This window comes from Durio zibethinus, chromosome 20 (genome assembly GCF_047325235.1).
Source record: "Durio zibethinus cultivar Kanyao isolate XHJ-2024 chromosome 20, ASM4732523v1, whole genome shotgun sequence".
Taxonomy (NCBI): Eukaryota; Viridiplantae; Streptophyta; class Magnoliopsida; order Malvales; family Malvaceae; genus Durio; species Durio zibethinus.
Window position 1 is genome coordinate 8,637,636 of NC_143181.1, and position 18,966 is coordinate 8,656,601.

General features: G+C 30.1%; 1 protein-coding gene across 4 annotated transcripts; it reads left to right on the forward strand.

Moving 5' to 3' along the window:
• The first annotated feature begins 4,071 nt into the window (after window positions 1-4,071).
• Window positions 4,072-18,428, forward strand: CSTF64 (cleavage stimulating factor 64). 4 transcript variants are annotated; one of them, XM_089749600.1, is made up of 11 exons: window positions 4,150-4,423; window positions 4,644-4,722; window positions 6,757-6,810; window positions 7,294-7,468; window positions 8,607-8,640; window positions 8,736-8,965; window positions 9,053-9,130; window positions 10,760-10,795; window positions 10,892-11,383; window positions 11,996-12,244; window positions 18,059-18,428. In XM_089749600.1, exons 1-11 carry the CDS (start codon window positions 4,393-4,395, stop codon window positions 18,206-18,208), a joined length of 1,608 nt encoding a protein of 535 aa, XP_089605726.1. In that variant the 5' UTR covers window positions 4,150-4,392; the 3' UTR covers window positions 18,209-18,428. The 4 variants fall into 4 exon arrangements, with proteins under 4 accessions (XP_022773457.2, XP_022773455.2, XP_089605726.1 ...); XM_089749601.1 differs by having other exon boundaries at window positions 8,739-8,965; XM_022917722.2 differs by lacking the exon at window positions 6,757-6,810 and having other exon boundaries at window positions 4,072-4,423; window positions 8,739-8,965.
• The last annotated feature ends 538 nt before the right edge of the window (window positions 18,429-18,966 follow it).

Here is an 18,966-nt window from a genome sequence, read left to right on the forward strand (position 1 = left end):
GGCAAACACATTTATTTTTTGGTAATCATTGGCATGTTTGACAATGAAATCTTAAAAAAATTTCCATGGAATACCTTTATGCCCTTTATTTTCTTGAACATGTGAATCTATGAGCTTCTTTTCTACTCCTAAAATATGGGCCAACTTTTTGTAATATCTTAGCTTTTGCTCATTCACATAAAACTCTTTCTTGATATTAGAAATGCATACCCACTAGAATCAAACACTTTTCTGCAGTCGACATCAAATCAACTTCATTAACAACGATTAAAGGGGTCTCGAAACCATATCATTACTTTAATGAGTGAATTTTTAACCTTCACCAACAGAAGATGTGCAATATGCCTAAACTTTTCACAAAAAGCTTGTTGTCTTGAAAAAATCATGTTATTTTATATGTCTTATAGGTTTTTCAAATCATTTTGTTTAAGGAGTAATCGGACTTCTTTAGGCAAGGTAGAGACATAGCCGGTTGTAAACAATTTCCTTCCTCTCGTTACTTTTTTTTTTTACTCTATCTTTAAATCACTAGGTGACTTACATTTAAAGAATACAGATGAGATGCAAACTAGATGTTCCATGGGTTCCATGAATACTTTTATTGAAAATATCTTTAGGATAGGAATGATATGCAATTTGTATGTATGTTTATGAATATACAAGAAAAGAAAAACAAACAAAAAAAATTGGTTAATTATCTTAATATAAAATAAAATAAACATATTAAAAAAACAAACATAATACAATATAATAACGACATGATTCTAAGTTTTGGATTAATTCTAAAGGGTAAAAAGAACATGGCTTTATCTACAGGTTAAGCTCATAAGGTTAACTATATGTAGCTTAGGTCACTTTTAAAAGGTTTTCAAATTATTTCTTACATCATTGTCTATCACAAACTAGTAAAAAACCCAAATCCTCACCCATTATAGGCTATAAACGGTAATGGTTCAATTTGAGTAGGAGTATTTCGTTACCCATACGGAGACATGAAATCTCATGAAGGCGTAGGTACTTTACTCTCTTATAAGGGATTGAACTCAAGTGTAAAGTTCCTATTATGCTTATACAGGTGAATGACAAGTATAATTAAAAAAATAAATAAAATTAATGAAAAAAATTTCTTAAATTTATTAAGTAGGCTTGGATAATAAAAAATCATTTATTGGCTTGACTCTCTTTATCCCTAGCAGAGTCACAAAACTGTCATAACAATTCATGGACCTACTGCTAGATATACACTTAAGAGTCATCATCAATTTTTTTTATTTAGGTGTGATTGGTTACCTAACTGAATTTGTTTCATTTAAAAAGAAGTCCTAAGTTTGACTTAGGTATATTTAAATAATAGATTCTAATCCATGAAACTAGATTTTAAGTTTAATAGTACAATTACACGTGAAAAAGATTATAAAACCCTTACAGTACTTATCTAAAAGATGGTACCAATTTGATTTTAAATTATCCAAGCCTTAAGATATTTTTATAATTTTACCAAATAATTTAATTATTAGAAATTGATCCTAAAATTATTTCAATAATTTGATAGCAATTTAAGATAATTTTCTCACCACATGTATATTCATAAATACTAGTATCCCATTTTGAAAAGGCTCCGTTGTCATATTCATCAATATATTTTATTTAAAAAATAATTAGTAAAATCTTCTAATAGTTTCGTAAGATTTACGTTGATGCAGATCTTTCAATAGTTTGATGATATTTTATTGTAAAATTATGTATGAAATTTATTTTTAGAAAATTCATTAAACCTTCTAATAGTTTGGTAAAATTTAATTTAAGATTTAAATCCTTCAATAGTTTAAAAGGATTAAAACAAAATATTTTATTTTATTTTTTATAAAAATTGAGTTATGAAATTCTTCAATAGTTTGATAGAATTTATAAAAAATTTAAATCCATGAAAAATCCTCCAATAGTTTGGTAGGACTCGTGAATTTATTATTTTTTAAGTATTTTTATTTTCTAAAAATTAATAATAATAATTAAGAAAATAATAAATAACATAATTTAAAAAAAAATAAAAATTTACTAAAGTGAGACGTGACTTGGCTCAACTGGAATGAGGCTCAGCTACTAAGACAGAGGATGGCTTAGGAAGGCATGGCTCAAGCTCAGCTTGGCTCAACCGATGGCTACTGAAGTGGGTTGCCAACGGGGTCATGCAACAAATGGGATCTGGGTATGGGAAAACACGTAAACCTTTAATGGATCCGAAACTCAAAACGATGCCTTTAGTACCTGTATAAAAAGGTTAAATTTTTGTTTTTTTTGCTTCAGAACCCTTATTGCACCCTCTCTCTCTAGCCTTTTTCCCTTTACCTCTCTCTCTATAAGCATGTTGGAAAAATCAAGCCAAATTTTAGAAAACAACGAAAAACCCAAAAAATGGCTAGAATTCCATATTCTAGCCACCAAAAATTACAAATTTCATCAAAAAATTCAAGTGATTTTTCAAAAAAAAGGACCTAGAAGAAAATCTATAAAAAAAATCTCCAAAAATCCCAAAAGACCACCTAATTCCAGAAATTCAACACTACTTTAAAATCAATTTAAAAATTTCACCATAACTTAAAAAATAAAAAATGGCTTACGAAAATAAAAATCTCAAAATTATACCAAAAACCAAAAAAACTTTCAACACCTTAAAATTACTAAACTCTTTTTTATCCATTTCTCTATTTTTTTTTTTGTGTGTTTTTATGGGTTTGAACACAATATATATAGGGTTCTTTTACAAAAATTTTAGAGATTTCTCATTGAATGTGGTGGATTGAAATCTGTTCATGGATTGATTTTCTTACCTTTAGAATCTTGCTTTGATTTCGATCAACAATTTTTGGGATTTAATTTCTCTTTTAATCAACATGAATTTTAAGACTTAATCCTTTGATAGAATCAAATTGTTTTTTATTTTATTTTATTTTTTATTTATTTTATTTTTATTAAAGAAAAAAACTATCAATAAAAAAATGTTGGGTTAAAGCCTTAACCCAAGTGGAAAAACCAATAAAAATACTCACTGACCTGAAGCCCAAAATTTATTTGTTGGGCCTAAAGCCTAAATATCCATTGAATGGGTTCATTTGAAATCCAATAAATATTTCAATAGCTTAACGATCCTAACGAGCTTAAACCTAAACAAGCTAAACATTCGATTTAAAGTTTCGGACAAAATATGATGTTTACAATAGATAAATTATTTCTATTGTGGAGTGTCATAACATAAACCCAAATTAATTTTTGGAAATAGTGACATCAATTGCAATCTACATTCAATTACTTTCTTTTAAAATTTCATAATATGATTCATAAATTTTATTTTTCGATAGTTCAAACAATTATTCAATAATAATAAAATATTATGTAAGGCCTATCATTTATAAGTGTGGGATCTACATAAAATTTAGATAAATTTGACATAATTTTAAATTATAATTTATTAATTTATTTTATATAACAAAATTTGCAAGTGAAATCCTAAAGAAAAAAGTTAGATAACCTTATAGAAGAGAGTGATTTCATGAAAATATAAATATAAATTAAAAATATTTTTTATGAATAATATTTTTAAAATTATTTGAAAATATTAGTATTTATTGCATCAATTTTTAATATTAAAAATTTTAATTTGAATTTATTGAATTAATTGTGACATTTAAAAATTTTAATATAAAATAATTTTAACCTTTAATAATATGTAAAACTTTCCTCTAAAATTAAAAATCTTGCTTTTATTCTATATAACTCATATCACAAATAATAAAAAAAATATAATTAAAAAGAATTATATTTTATATATACATATAAAAATTATTGTGTCATAATTTATGTATACATGTCAAATACAAAATATTTTTTTGTCAAATTTATATATAATTTTTATTAAAATTTTAAACAATATTATTTATATATATTTAATAATTTTTATATTTTAATCACTTTATTTTGCTTAAAATGCTTAGTATTATTTTAACAAAAATAAATAAATAAATAAATATACAAATAAATGAGCGAATAAATAGCGCATTTTCTTTTAAAAAAAATAAATAAGGCAAAACCCCCAAAGTTGAAAAATTACTGAAATGGTTATTAAAACAGGGAGAAAATTTTCTCATTCAGATTTCAGAGAGATAAAAAGCAAAGCAAATCTTTGTTTCGTTCCTCTCTCGTCGCAACTGAAACGCTGAGAGAAGAGAAAACCAATTTAGCGCTCTAACCATTGAATTCGAAATATACTTGGAAGCTGTTTTCTATATCTATATAATTGGATTGAAAGAAGAAGAAGAGAAAGAGCGATGTGGATGAAGAAGAAGATGAAGCAGCAGCGCCGCTTCACCTTCTTCTCCTATTGATTTCTTCTTTTTGATGGCCTCTTCTCAGCATCGCTGCGTTTTCGGTCTCTCTCTCTCTGATTTGCTTCAGATTTTTTAAATCGTGTTTAATTTCTGAAGAAATATTTGTGGATTAGTAAATATTATTCACAGGATTTGAACTTTTGTTTTCATTTATTAGTTGGTTAATTGGTAGTATTTCAAAGAAAATTTTACCTTCTTTTTGCTGTTTGGATTAATAAAGTTAATGAATTTTGGTATTTATTTTGTTTTTGTTGTTGGCAGTGGGGAATATACCATATGATGCTACTGAGGAACAGCTTATAGAAATCTGCAGGGAGGTTGGCCCTGTCGTTTCTTTCAGGTTTGGATTTTTCTTTTTGAAAATTCCAACTCTCAATTTTAAGTCTCGAGATTTGAAATTCAATTTTCTTAAAATGATTCAGCTTCAATTTGACATTGAAGTTTATACCTTTTAATGTTTGTAACTATGCCAGAAAAGAATTGGTACAGAATTCAAAGCTTTTCAAGCAAACTGAGTTGCATAAATGTTTTCACTGCTTTAGTTGTATATTTGATGGTGATGGTTGGGAATAGTATAATGGTTATGAAATTATGAGGATATCATTCTTTATTGACCTTGACACATACATTGGGATTCAAGCTATGTTGCCGTGATTTGCTAACCATGCTATGATATCCAAATTGGGTCATGTGATCCCAATCATGGATCGATAGCAATTCAATTCGGATAATCTTGCAATCCTTTTCTACTTTCATGCAATCAGGGCTTTTTTAAAATTTTTCTTAGGAGTTAATTAAAAAGTTTAATGATAGATGGCGGTGGTGGCATGTAGCCATACCTAATAGCAGTTTATATTCTCAAAAAACTCTATCTCTTAATTGATGTTTGGACTTGAAGGAACATTTAAAATTGAAATTAATTTAATTACAAATTAAATGAAAATAAAGTAAAAAAACCTAGCAAACTCACACACACTCTCTTCTAGTCTTTAGCTCTAATATGTATCGTTATTGGACAATCCTTTAGAATTGAAGTTATGAAAGTGAATTATTTTTATTAACACTTATATTGAATTAAAAAATTGTAGGATAAATTTCATCTAGGTCCTTTAGTTTTGAGCATAATTCTGCATAAGTCCATTAGTTTGAAAGATGGATAACCCACCCCAAACTTCTTAACTCTGTCAACATAATTTAAGCAATTACAAAACTATCCTTTAAACCTAAATTTATTGTATTTATATATATTATTCTTTATTCTATATTTTCTTTTGAGAAAATTTATTCTATATATCTATTGAATATATAGTAACAAAAAATATTTCTAGTTAACTCTTTAATTTGGGTTTACTTATTATAAATGATTTTCAATTTAAAATTAATAAGTTTGTCATCACTATATTTTAACAAACATGTAGATTTAAGTTTAAAATATATATGAGCATTGTAATAACTAAAACCGAATTGATAAATATCCAATCGTGATCTTTTTTAACCAACTTTTTCATATTATATCCTTCATGTTTCTTTTTTAAAATTTTTACATGCCAAAATATTATTACATGCTTAATTTAATCATTTTTTTATACATATATTTACATATTGGCATACTTATAATTGTAAATTTTTTTTTTATATATTACATCTAAAAAATCTTTTTTCTATTAATAATACTTTTGATATATTTTGAGAAAAAATAAAAACAATTTATTACTATAAAATATAATTTCAAGTGAGTATTTGATAATATTGACCTTTTAGGGGTAAAATGGTGTCTTTAAATGGGTTTTTTAATGGAATAACTAACGGATTACTAACAAAAGGATCTGCTTATCCTATGAAATTGAAAAGTTTGGGATGGGTTGTTCATTTTTCAAACTAATGGATTTGTGTTGAATTATGCTTAAAACTGAAGGACCTGTGCGGAATTTACCCAAAATTTTAATTAAATTGAATTTTATATATTATATACATAAAAAATATGCATATATATTAAAAAAAATTCATTTTTTACTTGGTTATATTTCATTCTTATAAATGAACTAAAGAAGACCACCCCTACCAAACCATGTTTCAGGTAAGTAGCGATCTGCGTTCTGGTTCCCTTTCCACGAACCAAACTGATCCATGTTCCAGGTAACATAGGATTCAAGTTATTGAGGAACATGGAATAAAGCTAACACACTCATTCAGTAAACATTCAAATGCAGATAGTTATGTACAGACACACTTTGTAGAGTAATTTGGGTTCATGAACTAGGAAATATCTTCATTAAGAAAATTTTTTTATTAACCTGACTTGAGATTTGTTAAGATTGCAATGTAGAAGCTTTGAATTAGAAATTGAGGAAGATGACCTGAATTTTTCCTTCAGATCAATCTGCTTCTTAACTGTTGGATTATTTGCTGGTCCAGACTACATGTTAAGGTTAGGAAAGTTATCTTTATGATTGTTGATAGCCTTGAACACCTAGGTCAATGAAAATAAAAGAGGATTATGAAAAATGGAACAGGCTTATGATAGTGTATTAACCACATTTTGACGGAGATAAAGTTAAGGGCATGAAAGTTTAGAAGTTAAGAGTTTAAATCAGTTTGATTGAGATGTTCTGAACTAACTAATTTGAATTTTTGTCCTGAGTTCACCTCATTTTTATTTTAAGATTGAAGGACTTGCCTTAAGCCTTCCATGACAAAATTATTGCAAATATTTTCAATTTTGCTTGTTTGTGAGGCATCAATTGATTTCTGCATGTTACATTTATCCTTACTGTTAAAAAGAAAAGACCAAAAAAAAAAAAAAACTCTAAGATTTCTCTGGCGAAATATATGTGGATAAGTATTTGCAATCCAGTATCAAAGAAAATTTTCTGTTCTACTGTCTCTATTTAATTTTCATCCTTCATTTCAGACTGGTTATTGATAGAGAAACTGGCAAACCAAAAGGTTATGGGTTCTGTGAATACAAGGATGAGGAGACAGCTCTAAGTGCTCGACGGAATCTTCAAGGTTATGAGATCAATGGCCGGCAATTACGAGTTGATTTTGCTGAAAATGACAAAGGCTCTGATCGAAATCGAGAACAGGTGAATGAGCCCTGGAGCCTTTTTTTCTGCATTTTTTATTTTTTTGTCAGAATCATAAATTTGGCACCATTGTAGGTTCCTTTCTTTCACTGCTATTGTTCCTAGTGTGATTAGGTGGACTTTGGTTTCTAATGACATAAGGCAGTATGGATAGCAATTTAGTATTTTATTTTTGATTGGTTTAATTTAAGCCTATAAATACCCAATTCCTTCCTACCCAAACCACTTATATCCATATTTCATCCAGTAATTTCAATTACCTTTGCTGATTATGTTTCCTATGTGATATCTATATATCTGAAATTGGTGCTTCTGGATTATCCATGCAAATTTTGATGCTAACCCCTAGCCTCTGATGCATGAAAGTTACTTTAATCTGTTGGATTACATAAAAGGATGCCTGGTCTTGTGTGTCTATTATTTGATACAGTTCATGTTACAATTATAAGGTTTTGAATATTTAAATTCCTGTGTGATTATTATTTTAATAGAGAATATATTCCAATTCTTAAACATTCTATCAACAATTGCACTTTTTAGAAATTGGAAAACTGCAACAAACTTGATACAACGTCCCCATCACTATCCCTTCTCAAAGAAAGTGATAGAAAAGCCAAAAAACTACAATGAACTTGAGTTAGTGCCCCCACATCAATATCCTTTCTGAAAGAAAGAGATAATAATCGTTATATCTAGTAAGGGCTCTCATTTTAGACTGTTAATGGATAAGTTAGAGGAAAATGAAAATTTTGATAGAGTTATTTATGTTTATGTTCATGTACATGTATATTTGAGATGTACATCAATGGATATGTTTGCTAAATGTTATAGTGACTGCCTAGTCTAGTGAAACTTTGAAACTTTATCATTTGGCTTGAACCATTCTGTTGGAGGATAAGCCTACTGTCATGCTTCATGCTAACAAAAAATCTGACTCTCGATTTTGTAACCTGGGTGGTTCCTGAGGCTTATTTCATTGCAACAATAGCACAAATACATGCATTATCCTACTGCTCAGCTTGGTACTTCTTCTGCAGTATAATGGTTTTGTTCCTTGTATATTTGATCTTGATTTTCTGATTTTTCAAAATTAGTTTTTAGTTATAAGCTTAAATAAGTGAATTTTGTTTTGTTGTAGGGTCGTGGTGGACCTGGACTGACAACAAATGTTGGTTAGTATTTATGTTTCTTTGGAATTATATTCTTTTGCGGGAATACAATCTAATTTTTCCCCTTAACTGACACTTCACGGACCCTCAAAAACAAGTAGGAGGCCCGGCAGTCCTTGGGGAATCTGTTCACCAACAGCCTATTGGTCTCCATTTAGCTATAACTGCTGCAGCTCTCATGGCTGGAGCTCTTGGTGGTGTGCAGGCTGGTCTGCAGCCTAATCAAAATGCTTTACCGAGTCAGCCAGTACCGGCCAGTGACCCTTTGACACTCCATCTTGCCAAAATGTCTCGGAGCCAGCTGAAAGAAATTATGTCCGAGCTGAAGGTACTTTTTTGACCAATACATACTGTTTACAGAGATTTGCTCCATTTCTGTAATTAATGGTATTTTTTTAATGTCTTTTCTCAACAGAAAATGGTTACACAAAATAAGGAACTAGCTCGTGAGCTATTGCTTACAAAACCTCAGTTGCTGAAAGCTATTTTTCAGGTATTTTTTAATTGCTTGGTGTTAAAAGAAAATTTGAGGAGATAATATTTATTGTAGATATCCTAATTTGCATCTCATAACCTTTCATCCATATTCCCTTAATTTAAAATATAAATTCCAAGAAGGAATGAATTCATGCCATAAAATCAAGCCCTTTCATGTTTATAAGCTGCATGAAGAAAGCACTGGATGGGGTTACTTTTAGAAGTTTAAACTTGTATTCATCATAGCTATAATGCCTCAACTTCATCATTAATGTTATATCTAGGAAGGAATTTCAACAATGCTTGTTCTCTCTGTCTGAGAAAAAGAGTTGCGGGTTTTATATGTTAAGAGAAATTGTTTCTATAACTGACTGATAATGGAAATACCTTTAACAGCAATACTAGCGTTCAGTATATCCAGTTGATTAGTTCTTCTTCACAATAGAGATACAGAGGCTTAAAGCAAATTTGCGAGGGTTAGCAAGTTGGTGGTCAAAATTTGGCCATTTATCTCTCTATCCTGAGAATAATAAAAAAAGTTATAAAGAAACTTCTCATTCCACTGAAAATCAACATTCTTCTGCTTTGGATAGCTGGAAAATCCCAATTGCCTTCTCTTCTTGCTTGTTGTAAAGATTGTCATGATTGTTAATGATGTCTCCATAGGGACCTTATTTGGACCTCTTTATGGATAATTACAATCAATGACCCTTTTATCTCTTTTAGGTTTTTATTTTTTTCATCTACACAAAATCTTATTGCCAGTGGCCAGGACTGAGGTCCTTTGTAACCCCACATGGAACGTACAATTTCCATAACATGAAGCGCCACCTCTATTTCTTTTATTATGCGGACAATCCTCTGATTTATCTCCCTTGTCAAGTGGAAATAATTTTTTTTTTGGTATGTTTGATTTTCAAGCTTAAAAATTCCATGAAGAGATGAGAGCTTCTCCTCATTCTTGAACTGGACTTTTTATTTTTATAAAAAAAACCTGATTTACCCTTATAAGTGTATGCATATAATGTGTTTTTCAGGGATGTTTTACTTATTTCTACCATTTCATTCAAACCATCATATATTTGTTACAACTACTTTTCAGACATGTACACTTGTGCAATTTTAGTTAGTTGTTTTTGCAAACTGTTGTCAACGTAAAGTTTATTTGAATTATTAAATGTAAAAGTTAGAAAATCGAAGTATTTTTGTTAAGAACAATGATAATATAATTTATAAAAATTTAATAATATTGATTGTTCATCAAGTAGTCTTTGAATTATGTGTTGTTTTTGCAAACTGTTGTCAACGTAAAGTTTATTTGAATTATTAAATGTAAAAGTTAGAAAATCGAAGTATTTTTGTTAAGAACAATGATAATATAATGTATAAAAATTTAATAATATTGATTGTTCATCACGTAGTCTTTGAATTATGTCCTTTATTTCTTTTTAGTGTTGTAGCAGAATAAGGACTACTGTATTAATTTAAAAGTTAAAAACTATTTTTATAACATTAAAATGCCATATGCTAGAAAGTTAAATCAAAATAAAATGGTATTTTTTGTCCTCACAGAAGTTTTACACACTTTAAGCCACTTTTATTTATAATAAAGATTCAGTCTTACATCTTTGCCTTTGCTTTTCAGGCACAAATAATGCTAGGAATGGTCCCCCCACAAGTGGTTTGTTTCATTGTCTCAAAAATATTTTGTTGGTTGTTGAGTGCTTTGACATTGTGTCACATAAAGACCACTATTTTTTTCCATTTAATTTTGCAGTTGCAAATGCCAAACATTCGGCAGCCTCCTGGTCAACCCACACAGATTCCATTTCAAGATGGCCAGTATAGTCAGCAGCTGACAGCACAAACTCTTCCTCAGAAGGTTCAGACAGGCTTGCTTCCTAAAGTACAAGAAGGTCAAATATCTGCTGTGCCTCTTAAGTCTTTAGCTCACAACCAATTTTCTGCAACCCTGCAATCAACTCTGCAGCCTCAGTCACAGCTTCCACAACATTCCAGCAATCATGTTCTACCACCAGCTGCTGCACATTCTGTAGTTCCCAAACTTCATTCCGCAAACCCCTCTATTAGACCACAAATTCAGGTGGCAAATTCCTCTTCTTTGAACCAGCAAATGCAGCCATCATTGCCACACTCAGGACAGCTTGCAACTGCTAATTTAAGTCACAGCACTCGGATGATTCTGCCAAATGCAGTCATGCCGTCAGCTGCTTTACCTCATCCTTCCTTATCAGATGCTGGCTTCCAGGTGCAAATGCTTCTTTCACCAACTTGAGCTAGTACATACCACTAGAGAAGTTTTAGTAATGGTTTATGTTAATTACCAGTACGCATCTTTAGATTGAGTTATGCCTTGTTATTTCATATATAGGCTATGTTTTCTTGACAGAAATCATCTAGTTATTGGATTTGAAATTTTAAGAATTTTCAGTCCCATGATTCATAAGATCTCTTATTTTTTAGGGTAGCGTGTTTTGAATATTTAATAGGAATTAGTTAGTTCTATTGTGACATTCAATTAGTCAAATCCAACTGAGAGATGCTAAATTCTAGTTGGGCATTAAGAAACTCTGTCTCTGTCTGTCCCTGTCTCTCTCACACACATGCGCGCACAAACAAAATAACTGAAAAGATAGTGAGTGGTCTCCATTGAACCACATATTTTATCTTTCCTATCTGTTGAACATAGTGATGAATCCTTTCCCTTCCCTTTCCTCAAACAATCACCTGTCCTCTCTTGTGGTCTTCTTGCGTATATAGGAACTAGATTGTACCTTTTTGAAATTACTACAATGCTGGTTTCTATTGCTTTTAATATCCTAACATCTTGTGTGAACTTTTTTTTTTTTTTAAATAACAGCCAGGTTCCTCAACACCAGGCTTTGTAGAGAAATCAAACCTGGTTTGCTATCCTTCAGAAGCAGTAATCCGACCTTCGAAAATGTTGAAATTAGATGATGGAAGGAGTAGTTCTTCCTCTGTAGGGGGTTTGAATATGTCTAATGTAAGTGGATCCAGAATATCGCAAACATTTGCCATTGATTCAACGCTTGTCAGTCAAGTATCGAGAGCAGAAGAGGTGCAATATGCTGAAAAGCAGATTTCTCAGGTAATGTATTATAAATCAGTGATATCAAAAGTTAAACCATATATACTTTATTGTAAGTTCATTTTTTCATGCATCATTGCTTCAGCCTCAAATGGCAGAGGGTCATCTCAGAGTTTCAATGGCAGGGATTACATAGGTTTTATTGCAAAAGAAATATAGTTCCTTAAATGATACCTTTTTTTTTATTTTGTTTGTTGTTAGAGCTAGATGTCTTTATTGCCTTCTTGATGTCTATTTAATCATTTTGACAATTTGCAGAATTATAAAAATGAAGTGGTGAATAAAAAATTGCATATCACAGACATCTTGATTAAGAAGTGAATATCCTCTCGCATATGATATGCATGAAAATGTTTAGGGTTATAATTTAGATGTGGTCCTATGTTAAACTATTTTCTGTGATCTCATTGTTCCATAGACTTGAATATATGCTGTTTTAGTTGTGTCTAACGGATGGGAAAGTGAAGCATATACTAGTTCAACTTGTTATCAAATGTAGAGTTTTTGAAGTACCTACTGTCTATTTAAGATCATCTAGTCTAGTCTGTTTTCTCTGGTTTTCAAATGTAAATTTTATAGTTTCATTTAACTGTAAAACTCTATATTTTTGGAGAGATCTAGAAATAGGCTAAGAAAAAATGTCGAGGGATACTTTCTTGTGTCTTCTCTTATTTTCTCTATTGACCAAATAAGAGAGACTAAAGATTTCTTTCCATATCTGTTGCCTCAAATACATTTGAAGGTTACAGTATGGTCTGTTGGGGACTTTGTAAATGGTTGCAGTCTTCTTCAAGAGTAAGTTTATATGTTCATATCAGATATTCATGAGGACATGCACTAGTTAACATCTCTACTCTCTTTTCTGTGGGAGGTTGGGAGAGCAATGGTTGGACTAAGACAGGGTTTTCCAATAAGTTTTCACTGTCAGGTGTATCCATATGGTAGTGCACATAAATGGCTGATCACAGATATATGCTAATAGTTTCAATATTGTAAACAAGATTGCTATGGTTGGCTCTGTTAGGTGAACTTTGATTGAGTTATTTGGGTGGTCAAAAATTAGTAGTCAGGCTTTTAGAACTTGAAAAATTCCTAAAATGGTGGTGCTAGTCTATCAATATGATAGTTGAGTATCTATGTCAAAGTTGAACAATCAGAATTATAATTTTGATCTTATTTTCTTGTCTTAGATTCCCTCCCCACCCTTAGAGTGCATTTGGTTCGGAGGAATCCACAAATATTCCTCCAAAATCTCGATGGTGGGTATTTGTTTCTCATGTTTGGTTCAGGGTAATCCGATTTCGAGGGAAAATGTCAAATTTCCAACAGTACCCAAAGTCTCAAAATAAAAAACCCACCTCTCCCTATGGTATTCTAGGATTCCGGGGAGAAAAGTTTCCTTATTTTCAAATTTGACCTGAATAAAAAATTGATCACATAGCCATTACCCTTTTGAAAAGCAAGTTTGGAAGTGATTGGCACTCAGTTGTAGATTTTTTTTATAAACAATATAATTTTTTTTATTTATGTTGCAATTAAGGCATTTCAAGGAAGAAATGCCTTAATTGATAATTTATTAAAATTTTTGTCTCGAAAATCGTGTTATAACATGAATGATTTTCAGTTACAGTTTGATAAAGATTGAAGTGGCAATCAATTAAGGCGTTTTAATGGAAAAACACCTTAATTGGTTACAAATAAGGCATTTCTTCCTACAAACGCTTTAATTGTCGCATATAAAAAATTTTGTTTTTTTCTCTTGAAAACCGTGTTCTGACAATATGAACGTTGTAATGTCTAATTGTGAAGTAGAAGAACCTATACTTTATACATCAAATAAGGCGTTTTTATATATGAAATGTCAAGGCTTGATGTCTTCATCATGTTTCAATAACCAACACAGTTTTTATTTTTATTTCAACATATCTCAGCTCAAAGCAAATACTTCTCTTTGAACCAACTCAGTTTCAACATCCGTCATTTAATTTTCGTCCTATTAAGTTTATCTTCATTTTTTACAAAAAACGGTGTGCATATTTTTTGATATCTATTTATCTGATCTGCGTTATTTGTTGTATTCCAATTTTTTTTCATATTTTTAGATATCGTTTAGATCTAGATTTCTGTTTCCGATATATCAAACTTGTTTTGTGGTTTATTTGTTTTAGTTCCTTCATCCAAAAATGTTTTGTTGCTGATTTATATTTTTATATGATATTTGATAGATTCCATGTACCATATGCAAATATTTGCTTTCCATTTATGTTTTTAACTTTAATGAGATTCTATCTTTTAAATGGTTATGGTTGGTTTATCACTAAGAACGAAGATGCAATTGGTTACATTGCTTATGATACATTTGAATTAAATGGAGACTTTGTTGCATCTGTTATGTTTTTTTTTACTATAATTTTATTATATATGAACGTTAGAAAATGACGTAAACTATTTCATGGTGGAACACCTTATGATAGGTTATATATTAGAGAGTTAAACTTAAATGTAATGGTTTTTTAGAGCGTTAGACAATATGTAGATAATACTAGAATGGGTGGAAAGTTCTTACAAAATTATGTCATTTGCTTAAAACAGAAGGGGGATTACAGTCATCTAAAAGTATGTCAATAAAAGAATTAGTTATTAGCTTCCTCCACATCGATGCTTATCATACAAAAAATAGGGTTATGAAATATCAGGTAACTTGATTTGGAGAGATGATTAGTAGACAATTCCATTCTATGTTGAATTCTGTTTTAAGACTGTATATGCTGTTGTTCAAAGTACCAAACGTTTTGATTGATCTTTTTTTTAAACAAACAATTATGGTTGGTTTATCTCTAAGAACGAAAATGCAACTGGTTACAATTCATATGATACATTTAAACTAGATAGAGATTTTGTTGCATATGTTATGTTTTGTTGCTGTAACTTTATTACATATGAACGTTAGAAAACGATGTATACTATCTTCTATGTTCATATCAGATATTCATGACGACACGCACTAGTTAACATTTTTACTCTTTTTTCTATGGGAGGTTGGGAGAGCAATTGTTGGATTGGGAGAGCAATGGTTGGATTAAGACGGGTTTTCCAATAAATTTTCACTTTTAGGTGTATCTATTTGGTAGTGCACATAAATGACGGATCACAGATATATGCTAATAGTTTCAATATTGTAGACAAGATTGTTATGGTTGACTCTTTCAGGTGAACTTTGGTTGAGTTATTTGGGAGGTCAAAAATTGGTAGTTAGTCTTTTAGAACTTGAAAATTCCTAAAATGGTGGCGCTAATCTATCACTATGATAGTTGAGTATCTATGTCAAAGTTGAACAATCAAAATTATAATTTTGATCTTTTTTTCTTGGCTTAAATTCCCTCTTAGAGTGCATTTGGTTCGGGAGAATCTACAAATTTTCCTTCGAAATTGTAATGGTGGGTATTTATTTTTCACATTTGGTTCAGACTAATCTGATTACGGGGGAGAATGTCAGATTCTCAATAGTATCCAAAGTCTCAGAATAAAACACTTACCTTCCCTGTGGTATTCTAGGATTTTGGGGAGGAAACCTGCTTTATTTTCAAATTTGATCTGAATAAAAAATTGAACACATAGCCATTACTTTTTGAAAAGCAAATTTGGAAGTGACTCGCACTTAGTTGTAGATTTTTTTTTATAAACAATATAATATATTTTTTTTATTTATGTTGCAATTAAGGCATTTCAAGGAAGAAACGCCTTAATTGATAATTTATTAAAATTTTTTTCTCGAAAATCGTGTTATAACATGAATGATTTTTAGTTATAGTTTGATAAAGATTAAAGTGACTATTAATTAAGGTGTTTTAATGGAAAAACACCTTACTTGATAATTAATTAAGACATTTATTCTTACAAATGCCTTAATTGTCGCATATTAAAATTTTGTATTTTCTCTTAAAGATCGTGTTTTAACAATATAAACGTTGTAATGTCTAATCATGAAGTATAAGAACATATATTTTATACATCAAATAAGGCGTGAAACGTCAAGGCTTGATGTCTTCATCATGTTTCAATAATCAATACATTTCTAATTTTTATTTAAACATATCTTAGCTCAAAGCATATACTTTTTTCTTTGAGTCAACTTCAGCTTCAACATCCATCATTCAGTTTTCATCCTGTTAAGTTTATCTTCATTTTTATAAAAACGGTGTGTATACTTTTTGATACCTATTTATCTTATCTGCATTATTTGTTGCATTCCAATAGATATAAATTTTTTCATATTTAGATTTTTGGATCTGGATTTCTGTTTTTGATATATCAAACTTATTTTGTAGTTTATTTGTTTTAGCTCCTTCATTCAAAAATGTTTTGTTGTTGATTTATATATGGTTTTTTTATGATATTGATAGATTCCATGTACAATATGCATAGATTTGCTTTCCATTTATGTTTTTAACTTTAACGAGATTCTATCTTCTAAACAATTATGGTTGGTTTATCACTAAGAACGAAAATGCAATTGGTTACATTACTTATGATACGTTTGAATTAGATGGAAATTTTGTTGTATGTGTTATGTTTTGTTGCTGTAACTTTATTATATATGAACATTAGAAAACGATGTATACTATCTTATGGTGGAACATCTTATGATAAGTTAAATATTAGAGAGTTAAACTTACATGCAGTGGTCTTTGAGAGTTATAGATAGTGTGTAGGTCATACTAGAGTGGATGGAGAGTTTTTGCAAAATTATATCATTTGCTTGAAATAGAAAGGGAATTACAGTCATTTAGACATATATCAATAAAAAAATTAGTTATTAGTTTTCTTCACATCATAGTCCATCATACAAAACATAGGGTTATGAAACATCAAGTAGCTTGATATGGAGAGACGATTAGTAGACAATTTCATTTTGTGTTGAATTTTATTTTAAGATTGTATACATTGTTGTTCAAAGTACCAAATGCCTTAATTGGTCTTTTTTTTAAAAATAAAATTTACCCAAGGCATTCATGTTTACAAATGCATTAATTTATATTTTATAAAATAAAACAACAATCAATAAAAATATTTGTTTTTTTTTCTACTAAAAAGAATCATTTGTTGTTTAGGTATTTATTATTAATAAAACAAAATGAAAAGTTGCTATCATATATATCAAGAAGATTATGATAATTATACAAGAATTAAGATACGTGGATTGTTTTCAACCAAACAAGTGAATCTGAATATGGGATGCTTTGAAAATAAAAAAAAACTTTGGATATCATACTTTTTCGAATATCATACTTTTTCCTAGAATTCAAGATTCTGCAAACAAAACGCCCTTTCAAGGTGCAGGGTGATTAGAGTTTTTGGTTTGATAATTTTGTATTGTCTCATTTCTGCTCAGAAAATTTGAAGCTTTGATGTAAATTCTATATAAGTTAAAGGATTGATTCTTAGTTCATTAAGAAGGTACTGATCCTAGTAGTGTGGTTCAAATAATGCTTTCTTGAAATTACTTTTTATGGTGCTAAATTCCTACATGTGTGCTCAATTGCTTGACAAACCTATGGTATATATGATTAGGTCAGCCAGTTCTCTGTCCCGATCTTGTCATTATATCTTTGACCACAACTGTTTGGCAACGTGAAGGAAATGTTATCTGTACTGTTAGGAGAAATACTTGGGAGTTTGTTTTAGAAATTTTGAATGACTTTGTGCAATTCATAGTTCAGTATGGTTGATTTGGTAATAATCGCATAACTCGTGTTGAACCAAACAGTAATATTGTGGTTTCGAATGATTCACTCCATTGTTTCTCTTTGTCAGCCACAGCTCACACCTGATGTGGAGTCTGTCCTACTGCAGCAAGTGCTGAGCCTAACACCGGAGCAGCTGAGTTCATTGCCACCTGAGCAACGCCAACAGGTCATTCAACTCCAACAGGCACTTCGGCAAGATCAGATGCAGCCATCATAGCGGGCGGACTTCCAATGCAGCTATTTTTGACAGTGTTGTCTTCCATCCATTTTTTTTTTACTTGGCTGCTGTTAATGCATTCAAATTCTCAATGCTTGTAAAATCATATTATTATTTTTGCATGTACCATCAATGTAAAAAATTTATAAGCTTGTTTATGAGAATACGTGAAAGAATCAGTGAAAGGAAAAAATGAAAAAGATTAAGGTTCTACTTGTTACTGGCCGTGGATTTGAAGTAGATTTTTGTGATAAAAGATGGTATGTATTGGAAGTAACTTATATCATAGGGTCTTAGCCTTTTTTTAGGGCAATATATCTTTTCATAGTTGGTAATTTAAGTTGAGCCTAGTGAATAATACACCAGTTGGCCTGGGCATGATTTAGTGTTATCATAGTAATCTCAAATATATTTTATGAATTTGTATAAATCCAGTTCGTTTACTTTTATGAATTGTTATTTCCAATTCAATTACTATATAATTAAACTTTTGATCAAAATTAATTCTGTTAATGATGGGATTGAAGTTAACCATTATAAAAATAAATGGACTTGATTTGTATAGTGATTAATTGTACAATTTAACCCAAAAAATCCAATGTTATTGAGCTCCTCGTACATTCCAATAGAGAAAAAGTAGATTACAAAAAATCAATGGAAGAAATCCTTTTAGCCAGTTGAAGCAGAAGAAAAGACAACCAAGGGAGCGCAGATTGGATCTAGACCCAGGACGACTGTAACAATCTTACCAACTTAAA